The sequence below is a fragment of the Octodon degus genome, unplaced genomic scaffold (genome assembly GCF_000260255.1).
Source record: "Octodon degus isolate 3935 unplaced genomic scaffold, OctDeg1.0 scaffold00076, whole genome shotgun sequence".
In the NCBI taxonomy this organism is placed as follows: Eukaryota; Metazoa; Chordata; class Mammalia; order Rodentia; family Octodontidae; genus Octodon; species Octodon degus.
In genome coordinates, this window is record NW_004524652.1 from 338,047 (window position 1) to 364,544 (window position 26,498).

Genomic DNA, 26,498 nt, shown 5'->3' on the forward strand with positions numbered 1-26,498 from the left:
CCCCCTGGTGGGCTGAGCTGGCCACACACACACACACACACACACACAAATAAAAATTTAAAAAAAAAAACAAACTTAATTTTAGTATACTAGGTGGCCTAGCAATGAATACTTACCAGGAGCATAATGATGTCATACGATACAGTTAGCCAACAGTTGTGTTAAATAATACTAAAATATTGTGAAGGGATTTCAGGTCAAAATAATATAAATAGATGATAAGAAGTGGTGTCTAAAATTAATAATCAAGAGGGCTAGAGATATAGCTCAGTGGCACAGAGCCTGCCTAGCAAGCATGAGGTCATGAGTTTAATTCCCACTACAATTAAATTAAATTAAATTGATAACCAGGGATGAGGCAATAGCTTAGTGGTAGATCTCTTGCCTTTCCTGTGCAAGGCTCTGGATTTGATCCTCACCATTGTAAAAAATAAAATGAGCCACTAAATCAAATGTAACAATATAACTCAGACATATGGAGGTAAATACCAGAAGAAATAGTGAAAAGATACCAAAGTAATTTCCTCAGAAGAGAAGAATGTAGGTGAGGAAAGGTTGGGTAGACAATGGGTTTGTTTGTTTTCTATGGTGTCTGATCTAAAGATACAGTAAATGTTTAAATTTTTAAAAAATTTATTACCGTAAAAGACATGTTGCTAGTTATCACCCTGAAAATACTTGAAATACTTCCCTTTGCTTCAAATGTACTTAACCATTGTTCTTGCCACTTTCTGAGGCAATTCTGGAAGACCTACATCCTGAGTGTGGTTAGTTGCTCTGTTGTGGTTGCCTCATTGTCCCAAGTTAAACCTTTAATGGGATGTCACTGAAGAAATCTATAAGTTTTGTTTTAGAATCAGGGTCTCTCTAGTTACTTATTGCCTGGGGTGGCCTCAAACTTGTGATCTGCTTCAGCTTCTGAGAATACTGAGATTACAGGTGTGCACCATTTTTTTTTTTTTAAAGATTTTTTTTAACATTTATTTAGTGTGTGTGTGTGTGTATGTGTGTGTGTGTGTGTGGCCAGCTCAGCCCACCAGGGGGTGCGGCTGGCTGGCATGTGGTGCTGGAGGATCGAACCGCGGTCCCTGTGCTTTGCCAAGCTTGTTTCAAGTAGGTGCTTTAGACCACTGAGCCATCTCTCCAGCCCCGGTGTGCACCATTTTATCCAACTCACTGTTTAATTAAAATGGATTGGATTGGAGCTCAGCAACAAAGTACTTGTACCTCATGTGCAAGACCTTGGTTTCAGTTCCTCCCACAACAAACACAAAATTGATCCTTGATGATATGCACTTATATAAATAGGAAATAGAAACACACCAGAAAGCCAGGCACACACTTAAAATCCAAGCACTGTGGGAGGCTGATCCAGAGTATCATAAATTTGAGCCAAGCCAAGATAACCTAGCAACTTAGCAAGGCCTAGTCTTAAACTAAAAAGGGATGGGGCTGTAGCTTATATAAAGGCCTGAGTTCAGTTCCAAATATCACATAAAAGCAGGAGAAAGAATAGTTTAAAGCTTCTGGTCATGGTGTCATGGTGTCACATACCTGTAATCCTGCATTTGGGAGTCTGAGGCAGTAAGATTACTCTAAGTTCAAGGCCAACCTGGGATACAACAAAACTGTCTCAAAAAACAAAAAGAGCTTCGAGTGCTATGTTAGAATCTCTGGTTTCCATCATATTTCTTTAAGCACAGGTTCCATGTTTGTTTATTTTATTTATTTTTTTTTGTGTGTGTGTGGAACTGGGGATTGAACTCAGGCCCTTGTGCTTGCCAGGGAAGCACTAATCCACTGAGCCATCTCCCCGGCCCCTTGTTTACTTTATTTTTTTAAATTTTTTTCTTTGTTTACTCTAAAATGGCATTTGCACAAATATTATTTAACAGCTGGACTTTATGATCCTTCTAACCAGGCATGTTGGTGTTTGTTTGTTTATTTCATACAGGGTCTCACTACACAGTTCAGACTTGTAGTGATCCTCTTGTCTCGGTCTCCCCATTGCTGGGATTACAGGCGTATACCACCATGCCCAGTTTCGGGGCTGGCGAGCCATTCAGTATCAGAGATCGAACCTGGATCCTTGTGCTTGCCAAATGGGCACTTAGACCACTAAGCCATCTCCCCACCCCTGTTGGGTATACTTTTATCACCTCAGCAGTTGGGAAGGTAGGCAGGAGATTTTTTTTTTTTTTGTACCAGGATCAAACTCAAGATCTTGCACTTATGCTGCTGAGCTATCTCTCCAGCCCTAGGTAGGAGAATCTTAAGTTTGAGGCCATCTTGGATGCATAGCAAGTTTATTTAGTTTTGGTGTTCGGATTTTGATTTGTTTGTACCAGGAATTAAGGCCTCCCACCTACCAGGCAGGTACTGTGCCACTGAGCTGCATCGCTGGCCTTGCAAGTTTAAGAAACAAAACTGCTTTACTCTCCCAACTATGCTGAGTAGCTGGGACGATACGTATGCGCCACTGTGTCTGGTTTGGTATGTCACTATTCTAAAACAGGATTCCAACATAACAGAATATAAAACTTATTTTGGCTTTCTTAAAAACAGCCCATATAAATGCAGACTCAAGGCAAGTACTGTGTGTCTGTTGCTGCTGCTGCTGGCAGATAATCTACAGGTTGAGATGTTCGTTAAACAGAAAGGCGGTACGTTGATGTCATTCCTGGCCATAGCACTCAGAACTCATCACTTTCTCTTGCAGATGGAGAGCTGGATCTGAACCTACCAGTGCTGGTCACAGACCAGTGTAGAAATGCCCAGGCCACCCATGAGGATACCAGAGCTGCTGCTGTGAAACCAGACAAGATGGCAGAGACGCTCACGTGCATCATCTGCCAGGATCTGCTACATGACTGTGTGAGGTACACTGCCCTCTACCATAGGCTGCCTCCTGGGGAAGTCTGAGTCTGTGTGACCTTTGACCTATGGGAGAAGGAGTGGTGGGTGAAGCCAGCTATTTATCCTTATTGGCCCAGGACTATGGCGGTTGCCATTTTCATTGTATTCACATGACCAACAAGGACAAACCCTGGAGTCTGGAAACCAAACGTAGAGGACCCTCAAGGCTCATGGTCAGCATTAGTTTTGACTGGCGTGAGTCATGGGTATCTCAGTAAACCTGGCCACTGCCTTACAGACAGATCAAATTGTACCACACCTTGGATATTCTCTGTTTAAAGAAATGTAACATTTGTCATATGGTGTATGTCCCAGATGTAGCTTCAGAAGACATTTTTCCTTGCTTTTTGATGAGAACCTGGGTGATGGAATCTACCCAAGTTTCTGCCTGGAGTGTTTCATTGCTTGTGTTCCTGAAACCATTGTCTTGCTCTCCTGAGTTACTTTTATTTTTAAAATTAAATTTACTTATTTTGTGGTACCATGGATGGAACTCTGGACCTAATGCTTGCCGGCAGGTGCATATGCTGCTAAGCTGACACACTGGCCCGCTCCTGAATTGTTGTTAAAGCCAAAGGCCATGCGGGCTCTAGCTTTTTATCATCCAAGACTGAGCTGAAGTGTTTTAGGTTGGTACAGAAACCCGTGGTTGGCCATGACGTGGGTCCAGCTTGCCTTTGTAGTGGAGGGTCTATAGGTCTCTCCGCAGGATCCCAGGCAAGTCTTTGGAGGCTGTTGTTTAGTGAAACGTTCTTGTTCCTCCAGTTTGCAGCCTTGTATGCACACCTTCTGTGCAGCCTGCTACTCTGGCTGGATGGAACGCTCATCCCTGTGCCCCACATGCCGCTGTCCAGTGGAGAGGATCTGTAAAAACCACATCCTCAACAACCTCGTGGAAGCATACCTCATCCAGCACCCAGGCAAGTGGATTGGCCACCCAGCCCTTTTCTTCTTTAGGGGTTGGGATATGAAGGGCGTTCTAAACAGCCTAGTCATGGTCTACTTGGTCATTTTCACTCTCACTGAATGCTGTGTGTCTTTTGAATCTAGACAAAAGTCGCAGTGAAGAAGATGTGCGCAGTTTGGATGCCAGGAATAAAATCACTCAAGACATGCTGCAACCCAAAGTCAGGAGGTCTTTTTCTGATGAGGAAGGGAGTTCAGATGACCTGCTGGTTCTGTCAGACGTTGACAGTGAATCCTCAGACGTAAGGTAAATTCTGTGCTGGCTTAGTGTGGGATTTGGGAGCTAGACATGTGATCTGTACTGTGATTAAGAGAGAGCAGTGGCCGTAACATGGCCTTAGCAGCCATATTCCTTAATGATGTCTGCTTGTTTTCTGGCAGTGAAGCATGGCCAAGACCTGTTGTTCTTGGGAGTGGATGAGAGCATGGCATGAGCCCCCAGGTGTCCACATGGGGCCTGAACCCTCCTCCACTCACCCGTTGGTTAAGCTCCACATTGTGGGACTTGGTTAATTATTGTGTCAGAAAGTCATGATTGTGTTGTTCTTCCCCACGCAAGTGCACTGATTTCTTATCGTTCATTTAGTGACCACAAAGTACTCCACCATGAATGGCAGTGATTAATATTTACAGAGCAGCATTGTAGAAAAGGCTTAGTTCCCTGGCTGAGAGGGCACAGCAAGACCTTGTCTGCTGACACACTGATGCTTTTTAACTCTGAAGTCCAAGATTTGCATTTTGGGCCAAAGGCATGATAATTAAAAGGATACCTTAAAACTTTTATTATTTTTATTACTTTTTGTAAAGTTTAGTGGTGATGATTAAGAAAAAGGAGAAAGCCAAAAATATCTTAAGTGTCAATGTTATTTTTTCCTTTTTCCTTTTTTGTTTTTTTTTTTTTCAGTGCTGTGATGAAACCTGGGGCCTTGCACATGGTAGACAAACATCTGCCACTGAGCCGCAACCCCAGCCGCAGTGTTCACATTTTGTTATATCCATCGGTCTTTGTTAACTTTTTCTCATTGCTGGGACAAAATGCCTGATGCCCAGAATTAGGGAAGGAAAGGTTTATGTAGCTCATTGGCTGGCTCCAAGGCAGGGTAGCACATGGAAGAAGGCAGTAGTTCATGATGGTAGAAAACAGCAAAAGCAGCAAGAGCATAAGGAGAGAAGCAGCAGAGAGCAAGCCTCTTGCCTTCCCTTATATTGTATGTAGGCTGCCTGCCCCAGGGCTGGTATAGCACTCACCCCTAATCCCAGCATTGGATCATGAATCAATCATAAACTCTAGAAGCCTGCTTCATGACTGCATGAGGCTTTGGGGGGGGGACATCTAGACAGAAACCATAGCACCATCAATTGGTCACTCATGGCTGGGGAGATAGCCCAGTGGAGTAAGTGCTTGCCTGGTAAGCGCAAGGTCCTGAGTTCAGTCCTGGTACCACACACACACACACACACACACACATACACACACACACACAAATTATCACCCATATATACCTATGCTTGCTTGCTCGCTCGTGTGCACTTGCACTCACTCTCGTTCTCTCCCTCTCTCTCTCTCTCTCTCTCTCTCTCTCTCTCTCTCTCTCTCTCTCTCTGTCTTTTAAGAAAGGGTTTTGCTTTAGCCCAGGGTGGCCTTAAATTTCTACTGATCCTCCTGCCTCAGCCTCCTGAATGTTAGGATCACAGGCATCTGCCACGATGCCTGGCTCATTTGCATGGTTTTCAAAAGTAGTATGCTAATAAGTTTTTTTTTGTTTGTTTGGTTTTTTTGCAGAACCAGGGATTGAACTCAGGCCCTCGTGCTTGCCAGGCAAGCGCTTATTCTATTGAGCTATATCCCCAGCGCCACTAATAAGTATTCCTAAAAAGATGGATTTTATTGCAGTAAGGATGCTGAGATTTCCCAACATTTTGCATTTGGAAACAGTGCTATGAAGTGTGTCCCTATGTTTAAATTTATGCATATGACAATCTTTTGACTAAGAGAAATAAATAGATATGAAACAGTTGAGTTAAAAGACTGTGACTGGGGGCTGGGGAGATAGCACAGCAGGCATAAGCAGCTGCCTGGCAAGCACAAGGTCCTGAGTTCAGTCACTGGTACAAATAAATAAATAGATAAATAAATCCACCCTTCTGAAAAAAATAAATAAAAAAGTGTGACTGGGGATCACACCTTGATAGACTTGGGTATGTGAGTTATCCAGTTAGCCATCAGAAAAGTCACACTGGGTCGGGAATATAGATAGTTCAGTGGCTTGGCACTTGCTGGGCAAGGGTGAGGTCATGAGTTAGATTCCTGGTAACAAAAGAAGTGACACTGATGCTACTCTGCTAGGAATACACAAGCAGTTCCCTTTGCCAGTTTTGTGGGAGAAAAAGGAGATAGCTTTAGCTTTTTTATTTTGCTTACAAATGGAATTAATCATTCTTTCACGGTGTTCTCATTTTATTTGATTGGATCTTTCTCATTGTTTTTCCTATTGTTTTGAGCTTAGAAAGGCAGATTCTAATAGATGAGAATCATGTGTGCTTTTTCTTTCTTTTTTGGCAGAACTGGGGATTGAACTCAGGCCCTTGTGCTTGCCAGGGAAGCGCTTATTCCACTGAGCCACCTCCTCAGCCCCTGTGTGCTTTTTCTGTAGCTTCTTTTTTTGCAGTCCTTTTTCCTAGCAATCTCTGAAGCAGGTATTTCTGAAATGCTGTGGTGACAAGTGACTTAGGTCAGTGAGAGGCCACGCAGGTGAGCACTGTTGGCTCTTAGGCTGGCCTTGAGGACTGTGTGTCTGATAGGGAGGATTTGCATGTCCTGGGTAACCAGCAGTGCCTTGGGGTGGTCTCAGCTCGGCCTCAGAGCTGGGACCCGCTGTGGTGAGCGGGGACTGCGAGGCTCCATGAGTTGCTGTGGACTGAAGGGAGCAGCCAGGTGTGTGCTGGCTGTGGTCCTCAGCCACAAGCTCTGGTCACATGTGGTTCTGGACAGTGCCCTCAGCAACAGCAGAGGCTGGGCCAGGAGGAGCGGCCACTTCCTCTAGGTACCAGGTGGCAGTGCGACCCAGCAAGGTACAGCTGCGCCCCAGTGAGGGGAAGTTACTGCCCAGCAGCAATGTGATGCTGCTGCCCTATCTGGGGCTGGGGCTTACTTAGCCTGCTTCTGTGTGGTCCTAGCTCTTTCTGTGCTCTTTCTGCAGCCAGCCATACATTGTGTGCAGACAGTGTCCTGCACACAGAAGGCAGGCGGCACAGCCCCTTTCCTGTCCAGCACCAGATAGCACATCCGAGGCCCTGCAGGCCCTTGAGGGGGATGCACCGTCCACCTCCACCAGCCTCACCCCAGGTAAGAGGCAGTGGCTTGCCACAGGCTGCTTCTTTGCACTGCATCTTTGTGTGGGCTCAGATTGCTGTGGTGTCCTGCACTATGTGGTGCCTCCCCGCTCCATCCCACACTGCCCCTCCTGCACCTCCCCTTCCTCCACGACCCCATTGCCTTTTATAGCCTCTTGCTTTTTGTAATCAGTGTTGGTAAGAAATTGGATATGTCAGTGAGTTATCCAGTTAGCCATCAGAAAAGTCACACTGGGCCAGGAATATAGATAGTTCAGTGGCTTGGCACTTGCTGGGCAAGGGTGAGTTCATGAGTTAGATTCCTGTTAACAGAGGAATCCAACTGGCCTGTCCTTTTGGCCATCTTTTGGTCCCTATAGGATGGAAAGATGGCCCAGTGGGCTCCGGCTTTTTGGCCATGGCTGGTCAGGTACACTGCTGCAGTTTTTCAGGTGGTCTGTACTGTGGATGTGACAAACAACGTATGGCTTGGCCACAGCACTGGAACTCAACAACAGCCTGACTTTGCCACTCAGAAGTTCTTTCCTCTGTGCAATAGGGAGCCGTCAGTGTCTTCTTTTAGAGGCATCAGACTACTAATAAGAGATATGTATCATGCACAAATATGAATCCCCAGGGGTGCTCAGTGACCCTTAGCAGTGTGCTGTGGTACTTAGCAGAGTCACCTCCCCATGGATGTTCCCTGTGTCAGAGCAGTCTTCCTCACCATGCCTGACCTTTGTTTATTGGAAGGATAGAGTTGTTCTTTTTCCTCAGCAGAAATATATAACTCATTTTATTGTTTTATAATATGTGCTTTATGGGCCTGTCCTGCCTTTGTAGGAAAAGAATAGATAATTTTTGACTAATCTTTGAAATCTTGTTACAATCACTGAACTAAAGGATAAGCTTGGGGTTTTTTTGTAGTCCTAGGGACTAAGCCCACTCATCCTAGGCAAGTGCTATACCACTGAGCCTCACCTCCAGCCCTCAGTTTTTAGTTGTGTTTCATCTTGTGAACTCTGTCAGTTTAAATAGCAGAATATAATTTGCCTGTTTAAGAACTAGTCTGGGGGCTGGGGAGATGGCTCAGTGGAATAGGCACTTCCCTGGCAAGTGCAAAGGCCTGAGTTCAATCCCCAGTTCCGCAAAAAAAAAAAGTACTGGTCTGGGGCCAGCCAAATAGCTCAGTGGATTAAAGCTCCTGCGAGCAGGCACAGGGCCAGGGGTTAGATCCCTGGGCCTGCCATGCCGGCCTGGGGCCCACTGAGATGGCATTTGAGACTGGGCATGGTGGTGCATGCCTGTAATCCCACCTCTTGGGAGGCTGTAAGCAGGCAGATCACTAAGACTCTGATCTTGTAGTGAGACCCTGAACACCCTGTAGACCCTAACTCATCTGTACTGCTTTCCTAGATATAAATAAATCTCTCATCAGATGTCTTTTTGCTTGATGTTGCACACATTGTCCCAAACATGCATGCATGTCTTTAGCAACCCAGGAATACGTGTGCCCTGTTCAAGGAAGCCACGCCATATGCACCTGCTGTTTCCAGCCCATGCCCGACCGGAGAGCAGAGCGTGAGCAGGACCCCCGTGTCCCACCCCAGCAGTGTGAGTGAGCTGTCTGATGGTGCTGTATCCTCTGGGGCTTGGTGTTGGGTGCCTTTCAGCCTTGTGTGGGCCGTGCAGCAAAGATGCACTGCGTTGTTTGATCTGCAAAATCAGTTGGACCCACATGACAAGTTGAGCTGTTGGTCTTTTCCACCAATGATAATGCTGCCCCATATGGATCAACTGTCCATGGATGTGGGTGGGCTTCCCTGCAGGGTTTGAATCCATACCCATCTCCATGTCAGTTCTCAGCTGTGTATGGTGTGTCCCTCATAAAAATTCATAGTAGAGACAGGCTGTCTTTAATGTAAGTTCTTAGCATTGAAACAGAGCTCTGTCTACAGGTGCAGCTTGTCTGCAGCCCTTCTGCCACCTGTACTGGGGCTGTACCCGGACCGGCTGCTCTGGCTGCCTTGCCCCGTTCTGTGGTAATTCTGGCTTTTCATCCTGAGTTCCTCTGACCTTTGCATGTTCTCTTGTTAACTTAAGGGCAGGGCAGGTAATGGTAGTGTCTGGGTAGCCTGCTGCAGGAAATGAGGTCATTTTTAGTCATCCCGTAATTATGTGCCTTTTCCTCTTGAATTGCAGAAGTTTGCCATTGGAGCATCGAGCTCATGTTAGCTCCTAGTCAAGCAAAGATGGCACAGTTAGGGGAAGTACTAGATTCTGGTACAGGAAGGTTTATTTCTGCACTTAACACTGCTGCAGGAACAGTCTTGCTCCGGGATTTAGATTTTTGACACTGGGCCAGGTGCTGATGATACCTGGCAATCTTATCTTAAGGAGGGTGATGGATGGAAATCATTTTTACTTTTTCTCTTTTATTTTTGGGGGGCTTTTGGTTGTTCTTTTAAAAGTTTTGCTTTGTTTTTAGGAAACAGGGTCTTACTATCTAATGCAGGCTGGCCGTGAACTTACAGTGATCCTCCTGCCTCAGCCTCTTGAGTGCTGGGATTAAGGCATGTGCCACTATGCCCAGCTTTGTTTTCTATTTTAAATTGTGTTTTAGGGGCTGATGAGATGGCTCAGTGGTCTAAAGCACCTACTTAGAACAAGCTAAGCTAAGCAAAGCACAAAGACCGCGGTTCAATCCCCCAGCACCACATGCCAGCCAGCCCTGCCCCCTGGTGGGCTGAGCTGGCCATACACAGACACTAAAAAATAAATAAATATTTAAAAAAAGAAAAGAAAATGTATCTTTTAAAAAAATAAATAAATAAGAAATAAATTGTGTTTTATCATGGAACTTTTTATTCTCATCATAATTGATAATGGAAAACAGTTTGGTTATCCTGTCCAGTAAACATCGCTTCCTTCCTCTGGCAGAGCTCAACCTAGGGGACAAGTGTCTGGATGGAGTGCTGAACAACAACAACTACGAGTCAGACATCCTGAAGGTACTGTTACAGATTCAGCGGGGCGCAGTGGTGGCCAGCAGGCTCAAGGAGCTTCTGCCACTGTGACAGGCCCCTATGCTCTCCTGGGCGCAGCGCACCTGGTCCTCTGCCTTCCACTAGCCAGTGACAGTGAACATTTCAGAGCGCAGGGATCCCAACAGCCTGCACGGCATATGTGCGCAGGGTCCCCACCACTGCATTAGTGTATCTCTTTCCTCTGCGTGCCAAAAGGAGATATCTCTAGCATGTCATGAATATGTAGGACTTAGTTCAACAGCTCAGAGAAAGGGTTTCTTAGAAGAGCTGACCCTTCTCTTTGGCTTTTTCCTTTTCTTTTTTTTTCTTTCCCACACAGCTGAAATTTTCAGCTTTCTCCATTTCTGACCATTTTCTTTCTCATATTTGAGAAAGCTGTCTCAGCCCTTAGATTCAATATGTTCATCATGCACCTCAGCCTCCTGCTGAGAACTTTGCTTCCCTCCTGTTCCCATCTAGTGGTGATGACAGCACACAGCAGTGGGGCCATTGAGTACCTTCGACACAGCAACAAGCATGCCCTATTGAGCAGTACCACACGTGCTTTTGTTCCGACAGGCAGTTTTGTAGGTTTGCACAGAAGGAGCTTGTAGCCCCTTGTTTTTGAAGGGTGGGGAAGACAGATCTCAGGTCTTTAGCCTCTCTTGCCTTGGAACTGTGAGGCTCCAAACAAGGTGTACCTTCTCCATTGCCCTGGTGCTATGAATGCTTTTGCAGGATTTTTGAGAAGATGGCACAGGGTCAAAGGTCAGCCACCTTGTTGAGACTCAGAAGCAAGAAGCTTGGGAGCCAGGCCAGACATGCTGACTCCAGCGCTTGGCTGTGGCCTTGTGCAGATGCTGCCCTCAGGGACCTTCTCTGAAGTTGTTTTTTCCCTTTTGTCCTTCTAGTGTTTTTCCCTCTTGTCTCGTATTTTCTTTTAGTACCCTTTCTTTTTTCCCCGTCAACAGAATTACCTGGCAACCAGGGGTCTGACGTGGAAAAACATATTGACAGAAAGTCTCATGGCTCTGCAGCGGGGAGCATTTTTACTGTCTGGTAAGCCACCCTCCCTTATCTCACTCTCTCTAAAGTAGACATGAGTTTTTAAGGTACCCTTTGTCTCCTGCAACCGTGACATGCCATACCTAGATAGTGTTACCGGTCCGCTTACCCTGCATTGATGATTTTAAGCTCCACTCAGCCCAGCAGAGAGAAAGAAAGGTCTTGGTACTCTGGGTTTAACCTGTGTGATATACTCTAGCACCTTCTCTCCATGTGGGGAGAGTGGGCGTGCGTCTGTAGAGACTCCGCCCTTCAACACGCCGAGGCTCTAGGCTGTTAACCTGGACCCTCATTTGCTGTTGCTGGGTTACTCATCACTTAGTGGGGGGTGCTCCTCCTCCTGGGGAGCACGACCATGCGTGGATGTGGTCTTTGCCCCTCAGCTAGGCGGCAGAAATACTGACAAGCAGTGCCTTCTAAGACAAGAAGTGTGATAAAAAGATTTAAGAGTTCTGTGTAGACAGGCATGGCGGCTCACACCTGTAGCTCAACATTCTCAGAGGCTGAGGCACAAGGGTCATCCCAACTTCCAGGTCATTCTGGGCTCCATAGTCCAAGATCATAGACCAGTCTCAAACCCTCTCCCTGCAAAAAGCAAGATTTCTGCTTACCACCCCGTGAGCTATTTTGTCTTGTGGCCACACTCCAGTGCGCATCAGCAGCTGCTTCTGCCAGGCCCTTTAAACTTCCACTTTTTGTCTCTTAGTTTTGCAACAACAATAGTGGCTTACATTGGCAATCCCACTGCTCAGAACACACCCAGATGGGCTAAGAGAAGCTGGGGCAGAGCCCTGACCTGGTGTGCTTGAGGCTTAGGGTTGGATCCCAGAACATACCCAGATGGGCCAAGAGAAGCTGGGGTGGAGCTTTTGCCTGGTGGCTTGAGGCATTGGGCTGGGTTCCCAGACTCACCCAGATGGGCCAAGAGAAGCTGGGGTGGAGCTTTTGCCTGGTGGCTTGAGGCATTGGGCTGAGTTCCCACTACTGAAGAGCAGAGACACTCCAGATGTTGTCCTTATAACCACTTTTTTTTTTAAAATTTTATGTGTGTGTGTGTGTGTGTGGCCAGCTCAGCTCACCAGGGGGCGGGGCTGGCTGGCATGTGGTGCTGGGGGATTGAACCGTGGTCCCTGTGCTTTAGCTAAGCTTGTTCTAAGTAGGTGCTTTAGACCACTGAGCCATCTCACCAGCCCCAATAACTACTTTTCTAGACCCTGCCAAGCACATGTTTGTGGATAACGTCACCAGTTCTGCTTAACTGTCCGTGTTTTTTACATCTAATTTTCACTCAGCAATTATGTACCCATTTCTACCAAGAAAGGTCTACACACCTTGATTTGTAGGATTTTCTTTGGTTTTTTGAGTACCAGCTTTCAAACACAGGGCCTTGTGCCTGCTAAGCAGGTACATTATCACTTAGCTACATCCTTCACTCTAACTTGGTTCTTTATTAGTACATAATACTCTAATATAGTCATAGCTTGTTTCTAATTTGGATATATAGGCTATATAAATTGTAGTTGTTCACTATTTATTTTTTATTTATTTATTTATTTATTTATTTTTTTGGCAGAACCGGGGATTGAACTCAGATCCTTGCGTTTGCCAGTCAAGCGCTTATCCTACTGAGCCATCTCCCTGGCCCCAGTTGTCCACTATTTTAAATGACCACAATTAATTTCGAGCATATGATGCAGTAGATTTAAGAAGTTGTCACCTTAAGCCAGCCGTGGTGACACATGCTTATAATTCTAGTTGTGGGAGGCTGAGGAAGAGGATTGCAAGTTGTAGCCCAGTTTAGGCAACTTTCTGAGACTTTGATCTCAAAATAAAAAAGCTAGGGATGTAGCTCAATGCAAAGACCCTAGTTTCAATCTCCAATGTGGAAATAGGTACCCTTATGATAAATAAATCAATGGAGTTTGTAGGAAAGTGTGCACACAGTGTAGACTTTGTCACATTGTCCTCCAAGTTTTGCAGACTGCATCGTGCCTGGGGCTATCTCCCTGGCCCTATAATTTCATTTTTATTGCAGATGTTTCCTCTATAGTATTAGTATTTCCTACTTGTCATTTTGATTTGTTTTGTTTTGTGGAACTGGGGATTGAACTCAGGCCCTTGTGGGGCAGGCAGCATCGCCAGCCTGTTTGCTCTGCCTCTGTGTGACCATACCTTTCACTTACTTGTCCATGTTTGATTATTAGCCAGATTTAAAATCTTTTTTTCATTTATGTGTCATTTACTTGCCTGTGATCTTGGTGTATATTACCCACTTGGGGGATTTATTACCATTTTGGCGTGGATTTATATGATATCTTTGTTAATTTAGTATATAGTTTCATTTTTTTTTTTTGTTTTTGGTACCAGGGATCAAACTCAGGACCTTGGGCTGCAGAGATGGCTCAGTGGTCTAAAGCACCTACTTAGAACAAGCTTAGCAAAGCACAGTGGACCGCGGTTCGATCCCCCAGCACCACATGCCAACCAGCCCCCCCCCCCCCCCGGTGGGCTGAGCTGGCCACACACACACAATAAATAAATAAATAATTTAAAAAAATTAAAAAAAAAAAACTCAGGACCTTGCTTTTGCCAGGCAAACACTTACTCAACTGAGCTATCTCCCTGGCCCTATAATTTCATTTTTATTGCAGATGTTTCCTCTATAGTATTAGTATTTCCTACTTGTCATTTTGATTTGTTTTGTTTTGCGGAACTGGGGATTGAACTCAGGCCCCTGCGTTTGCCAGGCAAGCGTTTATTCTACTGCGCTATCTCCCTGGCCCTCCTATTTGTCATTTGTATTCTCACTTTGATGTTTACATTTATGAATCCTTTAAAGTACCTGCTTAGGCAAGCATAGCAACCAGGGTTCCATCTCCTGTGTGCCGTGCTGGCCCCACCCCAGGGCGCGCAGAGACGGTGATTGAGACTGGGTGTGGTGGTGCACGCCTGATCCCAGCTCTTGGGAGGCTGAAAACGGGAGGATCACTATGAGTCCGATCTGTGCAGTGAGACCCTGTAGACCCTGTACTAAATACTTTTTTTTTTTTAATTTTAAAAATTTATGAATCCTTTTCTATGTTTTTCAGTAGTTTTTATTTTATACAGGTTGAGCATTCTTAACCCAAAAAGCTGTCAGATCCAGAACTTTTCACACAGGCAGGAGGCATGAATGCACATGTGGCACTCGGGACTAAACACGGAGCGTTCTACCACTAAACAATATCCCAGACCCTTGTTTTTTGTTTTTTTGGGGTTTTTTTGCGGAACCGGGGAATGAACTCATACCCTTGAGCAGAACGTTGTTGCAGTTTTTTTTTGTTTTGTTTGGCGGACCTTGTTTTTTTTTTAAATTTTTATTTGTGTGTGTGTGTGTGTGTGAGTGGCCAGCTCAGCCCACCAGGGGGCGGGGCTGGCTGGCATGTGGTGCTGGGGGATTGAACCGCGGTCCCTGTGCTTTGCTAAGCTTGTTCTAAGTAGGTGCTTTAGACCACTGAGCCATCTCACCAGCCCCCGGACCTTGTTTTAAAGATAGTACCTTGCTAGTTTACCTGGACTGGTCTGAAACTTGGGGGATCCTTCTGCTCAGTCTCCCAGGTAGCTGGAATTGCGGGTGCACACAACCATTCCTGGCTAAAATCAGAAACTGTTTGATTGATGCTTACACAATTAGCATCACAAAAGGAAAATTCCATTCTTATCCTCCTATGATGGTCATTGTTAAAAACTCAGATTCTTTGAAAATATTGCCTAAAACTACTTTTTATTTTATTTCATTTCATTTATTTTTTTTGGTGGAACGGGGGATTGAACTCAGGCCCTTGCGCTTGCCAGGGAAGCGCTTATTCCACTGAGCCATCTCCCTGGTCCCCTAAAACTACTTTTAAGCCAAGAGCTGTGATGCATCCCTGTTGGCCCAGCTACTTGATAGGCTGAGCAGGAGGACTGAAAGTTGGAAACCAGCCTAGACAATTTTGTTCTTCTTTTTTTTTTTTTTTTTTTTTGGCAGAACTGGGGATTGAATTCAGGCCCTTGCGCTTGCCAAGGAAGCGTTTATTCCATTGAGCCATCTCCCTGGGCCAGCCTAGACAATTTAACCAGACCCTATCTCAAAAAACAAAAGCCTGAGGCTTTAGCTCATTGCAAAGGCCCTGGTCAATCCCTGGTATCAGTACATATATACATACATAATAATCATACATATACGGCCAGCTAACCTACCCAGCTACCTGGAAGCTGTAAGGCATATTTGTTTAAAATATATATGGTGGGGGGCCGGGGAGATGGTACAGTAGAATAAGTGCCTCCCTGGCAAGCACAAGGGCATTTTATGTGTGTGTGTAACCGGGGATTGAACTCAGGCCCTTGCGCTTGCCAGGCAAGCGCTTAATCTATTTTTTTTTTTTTTTCTTTTTTTCAAGCGCTTATTCTACTGAATTACCTCCCTGGCCCCTAAAAAAATATTTTCAATCATTTATTTATTAATTTGGGGGGCCAGGGAAATGGCTCAGTGGAATAAGCACTTCCCTGGCAAGCACAAGGGCCTGAGTTCAATCCCCGGTTCCACAAAAAAAAAAAAAAAAAAATTATTTGGTACAGGGTCTCACTAACCCAGTTTGTAGTGCTCCTTCTGCCTCAGCCTCCCCAGTGCTGAGATTACAGGCGTGTACCACCATGCCCAGTTTCGGTGGCTGGCACAGCATACAGTACCAGGGATCAAACCTGGTCCTTGCACTTGCCAGGCAGGCACTTAGACCGCCAAGCTAGCTCCCCAGCCCTATAAGGTATATTTGAAACATAAGTGAATTACCTGTTTAGTGTTGGGTTCTATCCTTGAGATATCTCATCATGTAGATTTTCCAAAATTAGGAAAAAAATGAGAAATGCTCTTGATCCCAAACATTTCAGATAACAAATATTCAACCTGTACTTTTTTTAAAAAAAAATATTTATTTATTTATTTATTTTGTGTGTGGCCAGTTCAGCCCACCAGGGGGCGGGGCTGGCTGGCATGTGCTGGGGATTGAACCGCGGTCCCTGTGCTTTTGCTTAGCTTGTTCTAAGTAGGTGCTTTAGACTACTGAGCCATCTCACCAGCCCTCAACCTGTACTTTTGAAGAGAAAATATTCATTCCAATTTTCTCCTTAGTATTTTTTGAATTTTTTTTTTTTTTTAAGACAGGGTCTGCTATATAGTTCAGACTAGCCTTAAACGGTGTAGTCTAGGTTAGCCTCAAACTCATGGCACTCTTCCTACCTCAGCCTTTTCAGTGCTGAGATCATAAGCATGTGCCACCACACCTGGCTCCATTTGAATATTTGAATTTTCCTATATGTGTGGGATTACTCTGCTGTATGAAAGTGAATTGATATCTAGATGATTTTGGCCTTTTTTCCAAAAGCCAAGCCTGTTGTTTCTTATCTCATATATGTAGCTATATGTGAGAGTTCCCATTGGTTTGAGTGCAGTGTCTGTTCAGCTGTCTAGAATAGGACACTGCATTGTTGCTGGCCATTCCCACATGATATGTGTTCTCTGCAGATTACCGGGTCACTGGAAATACAGTGTTGTGCTACTGCTGCGGCCTGCGCAGTTTCCGAGAGCTGACCTATCAGTACCGGCAAAACATTCCTGCTTCTGAATTGCCAGGTGAGGAGTCCACAAGCTCCAGTTCCATCTGCCTTGGCTTCTCTACTCCCTTTTTGTTTTGGGGTTTGTTTGTTGGTTGGTTGGTTTCCATGCTAGGGATGAAATCCAGGGCTTGGCAAGGCAGGCACTCTACTCTAAGCTACGTCCCCTGTCCTGCCCACGTTTTAGGAGGTGCTTCGTTTCGGCAATGGTGCTGCAGAGAGCTTAGTAGAACTTTGCACAAGCCAAGGAGAAGACAGGTACACAGGCTGGTGGAGGCTACTTTTGCCTCAGGGACTGGGTGTGGCACTACCAGTCACGGCAGGTGTAGTTCTAAAGTGGAGATAACGTGAAGACATCAGTAGACTGCTGGAATAATTTCATCTCCTCAAGGTGGTTTTCACTGAATGTCTTTTGTCCTTTCCTGAAATCCTGACAGTCCAAGGAAACTAGTCCCAAAGAGGGACTAAGTGCTTTACATTCAGTTTCTTTTTTCTAATTTAGCTAGTTGGGTGGGTATATGTGACATCTCTAATGTAGATCTGTATTCTCTTCCCTTCTAGTGGCTGTGACCTCCCGTCCTGATTGCTACTGGGGCCGTAACTGCCGCACTCAGGTGAAGGCCCACCACGCGATGTGAGTGAGGCTGGGGCTCAGAAAGGTGGCACAGAAGTTACCTTATTTGTGCCTGGAAATGGAGTTCAGTGGCAGAGACTACACTTAGCACGTGCCAGACCACCAAACAGTTTATATATATGCACACACACATAAACACGTAATATGCATAGACATGCATATATGTGCTATATGTGGCTAGTCATTACGCATCTGTAAGTCATGGAGCATGTAAGATAGCTCCTCTTTTGTTACTCATTTCCTAAAATGTTTATATCCACATGCTTGCCTCTTGTCGTCCATAGCTGTGTCTTCATGGCTAAAAATCACTGTAAAATAACTAACATTGCTATCTGAAAGTGAATTGATAACTAGATGATTTGGGCTATTGTTTTCTAAATGCCAAGCCCGTTGTTTCTTATCTCATATACATACCTATATGTGAGAGTTCCCACTGGTTTGAGTGCAGTGTCTATTCAGCTGTCTAGAATAAGACACTGCATTGTTACTGGCCATTCCCACATGATAGGTGTTCTCTGCAGATTATAGGGTCATGGAAACAAATGACTTTACCCCTTGTCTGACAGTTCCCAGAGCTCAGCCAATTATTGAGCCTTAGCACTTCCTGGGTCAGTGACTGTGGCCACTAACAATGTCCACCCCAAGCCACAGGCCCACTGGCACAGTGCTCAGACAGCTGGGGTTTTCTTCTATTTGTTTTTCTTCCATTATTGTGAATGAGCCTTTGCAGTCACTGTAACGTGGTCACCCTGGCTGTGGCCTCTTCCTCATTCTTTAAAGAATGTTCACAGCAACATCTACATTGCCCTGGGAGACCAGAGCTCAGGAGTAATCTCTACCCTGCATTTTTTTTTTTTTTTTTTTTTTTTTTCTTAGACAGGGCCTTGCTCTGCAGTTTAAGCTAGCCTTGAGCTTACTTTGTAGCCCAGGCTGGTTTCAACCCTCAACAATCCTCCTGCCTTTTTAAACAGTTGAGATAAACACTGTCAGTTCCTTAGCCTATATATAATCTCCAAACAGGCATTGTTTGTTCAAATTAAAGTAATTGAGAGTCTTCGATGAGATTTAGCTCTATAAGCCCATGGGAACGAGGTTGGGAGAGCCTTTTTACCAAGAGGGCGCCGAAGGCAAAGAAGGAAGCCTCTGCCCCTCCCAAAGCTGAAGCCAAAGCAAAAGCTTTGAAGGCTAAAAAGGCCGTGCTGAAAGGCATCCACAGCCACAAAAAGAAGAAAATACGAACATCGCCCACCTTCCGCCATCCCAAGATGCTGCAGCTCCGGAGGCAGCCCAAATACCCTCGGAAGAGCGCCCCCAGGAGAAACAGGCTTGACCACTATGCCATCATCAAGTTCCCCCTGACCAGAGTCAGCCATGAAGAAGATTGAGGACAACAACACACTTGTGTTCATTGTGGATGTCAAAGCCAATAAGCACCAACTCAAACAAGCTGTAAAGAAGCTCTATGACATCGATGTTGCCAAGGTCAATACCCTCATCAGGTCTGATGGAGAGAAGGCATATGTTTGACTGGCTCCTGATTATGATGCATTGGATGTTGCCAACAAAATTGGGATCATCTAAACTGAGTCCAGCTGGCTAATTCTAAATATATACTTTTTTTCTCAGTTAAAAAAAAAAAAAAGTAATTGAGCCAGTGTGCTCAGTATGAGATATGAGGACTCAGGTGAAGGTGACACTTTCTAAGGAGTGGTTTTTGTTTTTTGGGTGTGTTTTTTTTTTGTTGTTTTTTTTGTTTTTGAAGAACCAGGGATTGAACTCCGGCCCTTGTGCTTGCCAGGGAAGCGCTTATTCCAGTGAGCCATCTCCCCAGCCCCTCTAAGGAGTGGTTTTATGAGATACAAACCATGCATCAAACTGGATGTGTTAATGCACACCTGTAATCCCAGCATTTAGGAGGATGAGGCAGTATGATTGCCATGAGTTTGAGGCCAGCCTGGGCTACAAAATGAGTTCCTGTCTCAAAAAACAAAAACCTAGGCTGGGCATGGTAGCACACACCTGTAATCTCAGCACTCAGAGGCTGAGGCAAGAGAATCTTGCAATTTTGAGAACATCCTGGACTATAAAGTGAGCTCAATCAGCCAGAACTACAGATCGAAAGCCTGTCTCAAAAAGACAAAACAAAAACAAAAACCTTTGTGCTTTAAACAAGCATGGAAAGAGACTTATTTTCAGAGCAGAGACTTCACTAGTAACTACCTTTCTGTTTTTGGTTTTTGTTTTTGTTTTGGTGGTACCAGGGATTGAACTCAGGACCTTGTGCTTGCCAGGCAGGTGCTTATTCTGCTGAGCTACCTCCCCAGCCCTGTAACTACCTTTCTAAATAAAAGTAGGAGCATAGATACAAAGGTGCAACCCATCTTCTATCAATGTTCACAGTGTTGGGGGTAGCTACCATCACCTCTTGGGTCATCTACCAGGTGACATGCAGGCCCTTGGAGAAACTCTAGAGAAGTACAACTCTTACTGTCTTCTCTAAGAAAACTGCCTAGATGTCACTTCTGTTTGAAAATTTAAAACAGGAAAAACAAGGTTACTTTGGGGATTTCATTTCTTTGATATTATTAAAAATATACTATACTGCTGTGAGTCCATGCACACACTTGATTTTTGTGTGGCTCTTCTGGGAAGCAGTTTTAAATCTTACTTAATTGAGTATTTATGTAGAGTTCTCTTGTGTGAGTCCATTTTTCTCTCTGCAGGAAATTTAATCACATCTGTGAGCAGACAAGGTTCAAGAATTGAACATCAGGGAAACAGCACAGAACCTTTTGAGGCAACACTGCATGTTGAAAATACAGACCTCTGAGGGTATTTTTCCATCTCAGCAAGGCCAGCTGGGCTCTCAGGTCAGGTGCTGTGGAGGGGCTTCTCCTGCTGTGGAGCTTTAACCTGAGTGAGAGTCCCCAGGCGGCCTGGCAGGGGGGGTGGCAGCACCACCCTCCCGCTGAGCGTGCACGGCTGAGCCCACACTCAAGCCTCCTTCTGGACTGATAGTTGTGCGTACCTCTGCAAGTGGGGACAGTGCAGGTTTGGTCTTTTTGTCCCTTTTCTATAACTGCAGTTAAAATGGAAATCTCTTTTCAGGAAAATTTCATGGAAGAAGGGAAAGTGTGTCAGAAGTGCTCTCTTAGGGAAACGGAGCATAAGTTTACAGCATACAGGATGTTCAGAACACTCCGCTGTTGGGACAACCACAGCCTTTTATATATTTTTTATTTTAATAGCTTTGGTGCTTATCTTCTAATAAGATTTAAATATCACAAACAGTAGCACAAATAATATAATTTATAATTTACAGATTGACTAAATTGGGGATAGTATGTATATTTGAAAGTTTCTGATTATTTAAAAAAAAAAAAAAAACGCTCAAATGTCCCAGTCTGCTAACTCTGGATGTGGATGAAGGGTTGGCGGCTCCTTGCTGATATGCATGAGATGTGTCACTGCTGTCCCCAGTGCTAGGCTGGCCCCAGGCTGTCGAGGAGGGTGAGCCTGCAGAGCCCGAGTGGGTGAAGGGTCTGCTCCCAGATCCTGCCCCTCCTACATTAGGTTTGCCACATCATCTGGAATAATACTTGAAACTTGGTTTTTTGTTTTTAAAAAAGGTTTTATTTTTTTGTTGAAATCACCTATCATGTATGTTTGCAAGCTGGTAACTCTTCTGCTTCTTCTCAGGAATACACTTTTCAGTTGTTTTCTTGCTCTTGATACACACCGAGAAGCAGCACTCTCTCTGTGCGAGAGCAGCCCCTCCTTCAGTTCTAATAAACAAGCCGTGTTTCTCTCCTCTGTGTCGAGTTTCCGTGTGGGGCTGCCCCGAGCTCCTCCTCAGAAGGTGCACCACTGCTCCCTCCTCGTTCAACTTCTGTTGGTGCCTTACTGTCTGACCACGTTGCGGGCACCAGCTGCATAGCCGGAAGACTGTGCATCAGTGCCAGTGGCATAGGGGCTGCCACTTCACTCTCAGAAGTCATAGTTGGTTTGTCCAGAAGGAGTATTTGCCTTGAGCCAGAAAGGCAGGGCTGTCCTGTGTCTGTGTCTTTGAGAGATGGCCTTTGCTCTCCAGGCAACTGGGCAGCAGCCCTGCCCCATATTTCCATGTAGCTGAGCCCAGCCCTACAGAAGCAGCTAGCCTGTAGCTACCCACAGACTCCCTTGCACTCCCTGGTGCAGCAAAGGCATCTTATTCTCCAGGTGCCCTGTCTGTGCCAGTCAGCCCTACTCACCTCCCATCATGCCCACCTCTAGGGTCCAGGTCTACAGCAGTCATGTCGACCCCGGGGAGAATTCACTGGGCCCAGGAAAGCTGGCTGAAAATAAGGATGAAGGAGTCAGGCTAGCCCTCCACTGAGTCCATATGAAGGGCTGGTGGGAAAAGGTGTAAGTCACCTTGAGTGCTAGCAGGTTGGAATGAGTAGACCTAGTTCTGAGAGGGACAAGCTGCTCTTGGGTGTGGGTTGGCAGCTGGACATCATTGGTGGGCTTCTGCCAGCTAAGGAATCCCTGGTGACAGCCTAGCCCTTGTTCTGGTCTGGCTTTCCAGGAAAGTGATAAGCAAGGCTGGCCTTAACTGTAGCCAGCAGTCGGGTTTAGTGAAGAGACCCAGAAATTGCCACAGAGCCACAAGTTTACCAGGAGCCTGCCAGTGGGAACCAAAATTATCTGGGGCAAGAAAGAAAATAAAGGAACTTAGTGGATTTGGAAAGCCCAGAGTAGATCGGATACCAGATGTGGCCCAGACTGTCGCCAAGACCATCCTTGTTCTGCTTTCTTCACAGCTTGGTTTTAGCATGCATTTTAGTTATTCTCAGCATATAATTGCAATTCCAGCACTCTGTGAGGCTGGGGCAAGAAGATCTCAACTGTAACCCCAGCCTGAGCAACTTAGTGTGGCAGCCTCAGAAAAGTGAGAGATCTATCTTTTTGTACACAGGCCCTGGATTCAATGCCTAGCACCAAAAGAAAAAAAAAAAAATGTTCTCTCAGATACTGCCCTACTGCATAAGAAAGCTAGATCTCGCCTCTCTGTAAACAGGCCCATGTGAAAGGGCACCAGGCCCCAGACACCAGTGGGAGGCAGCTGCAAGTGTGGCCCAGGGGATCTTGGGAAGGGCTCCCCAGAGAGCTAGTACCATGGCCCTTTTAAAAATCATACAAATTTAGAATTAAATGCATTAAAAACAAAAGTAATTCCTATAATCCCAGCTACTTATGAGGCTTACCAGGAAAATCATGAGTTTGAGACCAGCCTACTGTAGCTTACTAAGAGCCTGACTCAAAAGGCTGGAATGTAACTCAGTGGTTAAGCACTTGTCCAGTGTGCTTCACCCCAAGTACAATCCCTAGTACCACAAAACAAACAAAAAACCCAGGAAATAAATACTGGGGCTGGGCACTTCCTAGATACTGGTTTACAGCCTCTGTGTCAGCCTGTAAAAGGTGTCAGGGCAAGGGGGTGGAGAGCAGAAGAAGGCAGATTTTTGCAGGTGAAGTTCCCAGATTCAAGAATGCAAGACATCAGCAACAATAGCAGTCAGCAAAGTACAGCAAGAGCAGCCTGTGTCTGTATTGTTTTAGGGTTAGGGTTAACATGCTGGCTTCACTGGTGCACGTTTAGCTGTCTAATGCTAAGTCATGGTTATGCAAGTGTATCCAGCTGTGTACCTGTACTAGACAGCAGGGTCATGTCCTGACAGGTCCTCAGATGCCCTGAGCTTTGATGTAACCTTCTGTGGCTTCTCACAACAGGTGTTTTGTTTCCCTAACACCTCAAACTTCATGGCCAAAGAGAACTCTTTCTAGAGCAGACCCCAGGCCTACACCCACAGGTACCAGGGCTTCCCAGCCTCTGCCATCTCAGAAAATAGCAAGCCACCACAAGGTCTACCTCCTGCCCACATCAGCAACCCCACTTGCTACATACAGCCCCCCTGAAGCTGCTTCCCCTTGTTAGCTGAGCCTGTGTGCAGCCCAGCCTCCCTGAGATACTCTTTCCACCTGCTGGCATCACTCCCAACACTGCTCCACATTTTACTCCTGTTACCCCTTCTTGTACAGGGTCAGGTCCAATCCACTTCCGCAGAGGAACTGAGTATTTTCAAGTTTTTGCTTAATGATTGGCTCTAGTGGTCTCCCAACTACCTTCAAAATCCCATCACTAAAATCACAGCTCACCTGCCTATGTCTCTGCCACCTGTGTTTCAGCCCATAACTTCTGGTTATGTATTTGTTGAGTGGTTTCCCACCAGGAAGTTCCTTGAAAGCAGGGATTTTTAAAAGAAAACTTTTAAAAATGTATATTTTTATATATTTTTAAATGTATAAAAATGTAGCACATAGTAATTAAATTCATCATGGGGAGTTGGTACAGATACTTAACACATCTTAATTCTTTTTATGCCCCTTTCCATCTCTTTGTCATTTTTTTTCCACTTGCAAAATATCTATGTTAGGGGCTGGTGAGATGGCTCAGTGGTCTAAAGCACCTACTTAGAACAAGCTTAGCAAAGCACAGGGACCGCGGTTCAATCCCCCAGCATCACATGCCAGCCAACCCCACCCCCTGGTGGGCTGAGCTGGCCACACACACACACACAAATAAAATTTTAAAAAAAATTTTTTGGATGTCTTTACTCATTTATTCCTGTAGCTCAACTACATTTCTCCAACAGCATTCTAGTCCAGTCACCTACTAGAATGTAATGCTTTCCCTTTTAACTCAAGCTTGTTATGTCTCTCATTTGCAAATGAAATGTCCCAAGTAATAACCTATGTACTTAAGCTTAACCTATGTACAGTGCCTTGGGTAAGGGTGGGGTAATCATAATACATCTCCAGGTCCTCCCACCCAAACCCTGCTCTCATCACACTTGTGTACACTCTGATCATTTCCTGGTTCTACTTTCTAAAGAGGGAGGCAGGAGGGGAAGAAAAGTAAAAATAGTCAAGATGTTACTCCCTAAAAGATGAATGTAAACATTGTGTCCTGCAAACATGTTTGATTTTCTGTCCTTGCTGGTGACCTTGAACCTGTTTTTACAAGCTGATTTACCACCCATTTTGCCTGTTTTCCAATTTTTTTTCACTGTTTTAAGAGTTTATATATGTTCTAGGTAGTATTTGTTTATTAAATATGTGATTTGGAAATAATTTCTCAGTCCATGGCTTGTCTTTTCATCCACTAAATGTGTGGTCTTGCCCGGAACAAGAGTTGTCTGTTTTCAGACATGTCTCACTATGTAGTCCAGACTGGTCTTGCGCTTACTGTGGAGTCCAGGCTAGTCATCCTGCCTCTGCCTCCCAGGTTCTGAGATGACATGCATTGCACCACCACACCCAGGTAAGTTTAATTTTGATGGAATGTAGCTTATTCTTTCTTCTGTGGGTTATACTCTCCACGTCTTAAGAACTCTCCTCAAACTCCAGGTCCCTAAAGTTTTTGTTTCCTTAAAGTTGTAATAATGTGACATATTTTACACTTGAGTCTTGGATCAATTTTGAATTAAATTTTGTATGTGTTCATTACATAATAAACTAGGTAGAAAAATCCAAAGAATTTTTTTAAAAAACAAACCCAGAAACCTCAAAATTAACAAACGAAACTTGGAAGGAATCACTGAGCTCAGTTGGGTCTCCAGGGTACAAGGTCAGCCCATGAGGGTGGGTCAGTTGCATTTGTGGTTGTATAGCGAACATATGGATACTATAAAATCAAAAAACACAAGCCATTTGCAATTGCTCCAAAGAAAGTTAAATGCTTAGACGTGAACTTGTTGCCAACAGATACTGAATCTTTACCCCGAAAAGTACAGCATCCCGGAAAGAATTACGTAGGTGCTGGGCCGCCACTCCCAGCACAGGCCCACTCCCTCTGCAGCACCGAACTCTGCAGGGTGGTCCCCGGGAAGATTCAGGTACCTGGGCTTGGGTATGACAACCAATGCCAGCCACGGCACACCTGCTCCCTGCTCTCCTGCCCATCTCTGTGTGGTCGAATAAACTGTCATTTGGGGCTGAAACAGCCAGAATGGCCCTAGACTTTAAACGTTGCTCACTCTGGTATCAACCTTGAGATTCTCCTGCCTCAGCCTACTGATGCTGAAATTATAGCCCAGAAGTGCTCTGTCACTGAACTACACCCCCAGCTCCTCAATATCACCACCACCACCACCATCACCATCATCATTTGATGCGGTCTCGCTGAACTGCTCTCAAGCACAAGCCGGTTTGGTGTCTTCCCTTCCGCCCCATTTGTTTTTCGGAGGACTGGGTTTCACTCCGGAGATCAGGCTGGTTTTGCACTCACTCTGTAGCCCAGGCTGCTGCGGCGATCCTCCGGCCTTAGCCTTGCACTGCTGGCATTGAGCCGCGCTCGGCTCCAGGCGGACGCGGCCGGCCCTCGGCATCCGCACCAGGCTCAGGCGAGGACCGCAAGGTGCGGGCCGCCTGCGAGCCCCGCCCGCGGCGGGGGAGGGTCCGTTGGGCCGCGCCCACGGCCTGGCCCGGGCGGGCACGCCACTTCCGCCGGAAGTGTAGCTGTGTGGTTTCCTGTCAGCGCGGTCCTGTCAACGTGGAAGCAGTTGCTGCCAAGGAGAGCGCCGCAGCATCTTCCTGTGACCCTCTGCGGTCCGTCTTGGGACTGTCTCGAGTGAGCGTGACACCGGCCCTGGGCGAGGCGGTGTCTGGGCTCAGGCGGGGACAGTTTCTGCCCCGGAACGGAGGCAGCGCGTCCGGAGTTTCCGGGGATCGGGGGCGTCGCACCGCCGCGCCCCGCCTCTGGCCGGCCACGTCTCGCCGAAGCTCCGGGTCCGCGCTGGGTAAGGGCCGAGCCCTTGCGGGCACGGGTTTGCGGAGCGAGCGCCGGGGGGCCACGCGGCGGGGCCGGGGAGAGGGTCGGCGGGGCG

At 45.9% G+C, this 26,498-nt stretch overlaps 2 protein-coding genes and 1 long non-coding RNA gene across 6 annotated transcripts in view; 2 read left to right on the forward strand and 1 right to left on the reverse strand.

The window, feature by feature from the left end:
• Positions 1-21,078, forward strand: part of Chfr (checkpoint with forkhead and ring finger domains) — a 41,764-nt gene extending 20,686 nt beyond the window's left edge. The window contains exons 7-17 of the mRNA XM_023720659.1: positions 2,720-2,879; positions 3,682-3,836; positions 3,967-4,129; positions 7,083-7,228; positions 8,710-8,829; positions 9,174-9,257; positions 10,156-10,226; positions 11,213-11,300; positions 16,849-16,956; positions 17,499-17,571; positions 20,295-21,078. Of these exons, the coding sequence (XP_023576427.1) occupies positions 2,720-2,879; positions 3,682-3,836; positions 3,967-4,129; positions 7,083-7,228; positions 8,710-8,829; positions 9,174-9,257; positions 10,156-10,226; positions 11,213-11,300; positions 16,849-16,956; positions 17,499-17,571; positions 20,295-20,337 (1,211 nt within the window). The 3' untranslated portion in view covers positions 20,338-21,078. The remainder of the gene's footprint in view (positions 1-2,719; positions 2,880-3,681; positions 3,837-3,966; positions 4,130-7,082; positions 7,229-8,709; positions 8,830-9,173; positions 9,258-10,155; positions 10,227-11,212; positions 11,301-16,848; positions 16,957-17,498; positions 17,572-20,294) is intronic.
• A 13-nt stretch (positions 21,079-21,091) lies between these two features.
• Positions 21,092-26,069, reverse strand: LOC111817972. The gene is made up of 3 exons (XR_002822060.1): positions 25,901-26,069; positions 21,822-21,905; positions 21,092-21,500 (listed from the first exon to the last, which is right to left on the reverse strand). It is a non-coding gene; the product is annotated as an uncharacterized LOC111817972 (long non-coding RNA).
• A 49-nt stretch (positions 26,070-26,118) lies between these two features.
• The window catches only part of Golga3 (golgin A3), a 55,427-nt gene continuing 55,047 nt past the window's right edge, over positions 26,119-26,498 (forward strand). For 2 of the 4 annotated variants that reach the window (XM_023720495.1, XM_023720500.1), the window contains exon 1: positions 26,249-26,411. The gene's annotated coding sequence lies outside the window, so the exon portion shown is untranslated. The other 2 variants (XM_023720496.1, XM_023720498.1) reach the window with 2 other exon arrangements.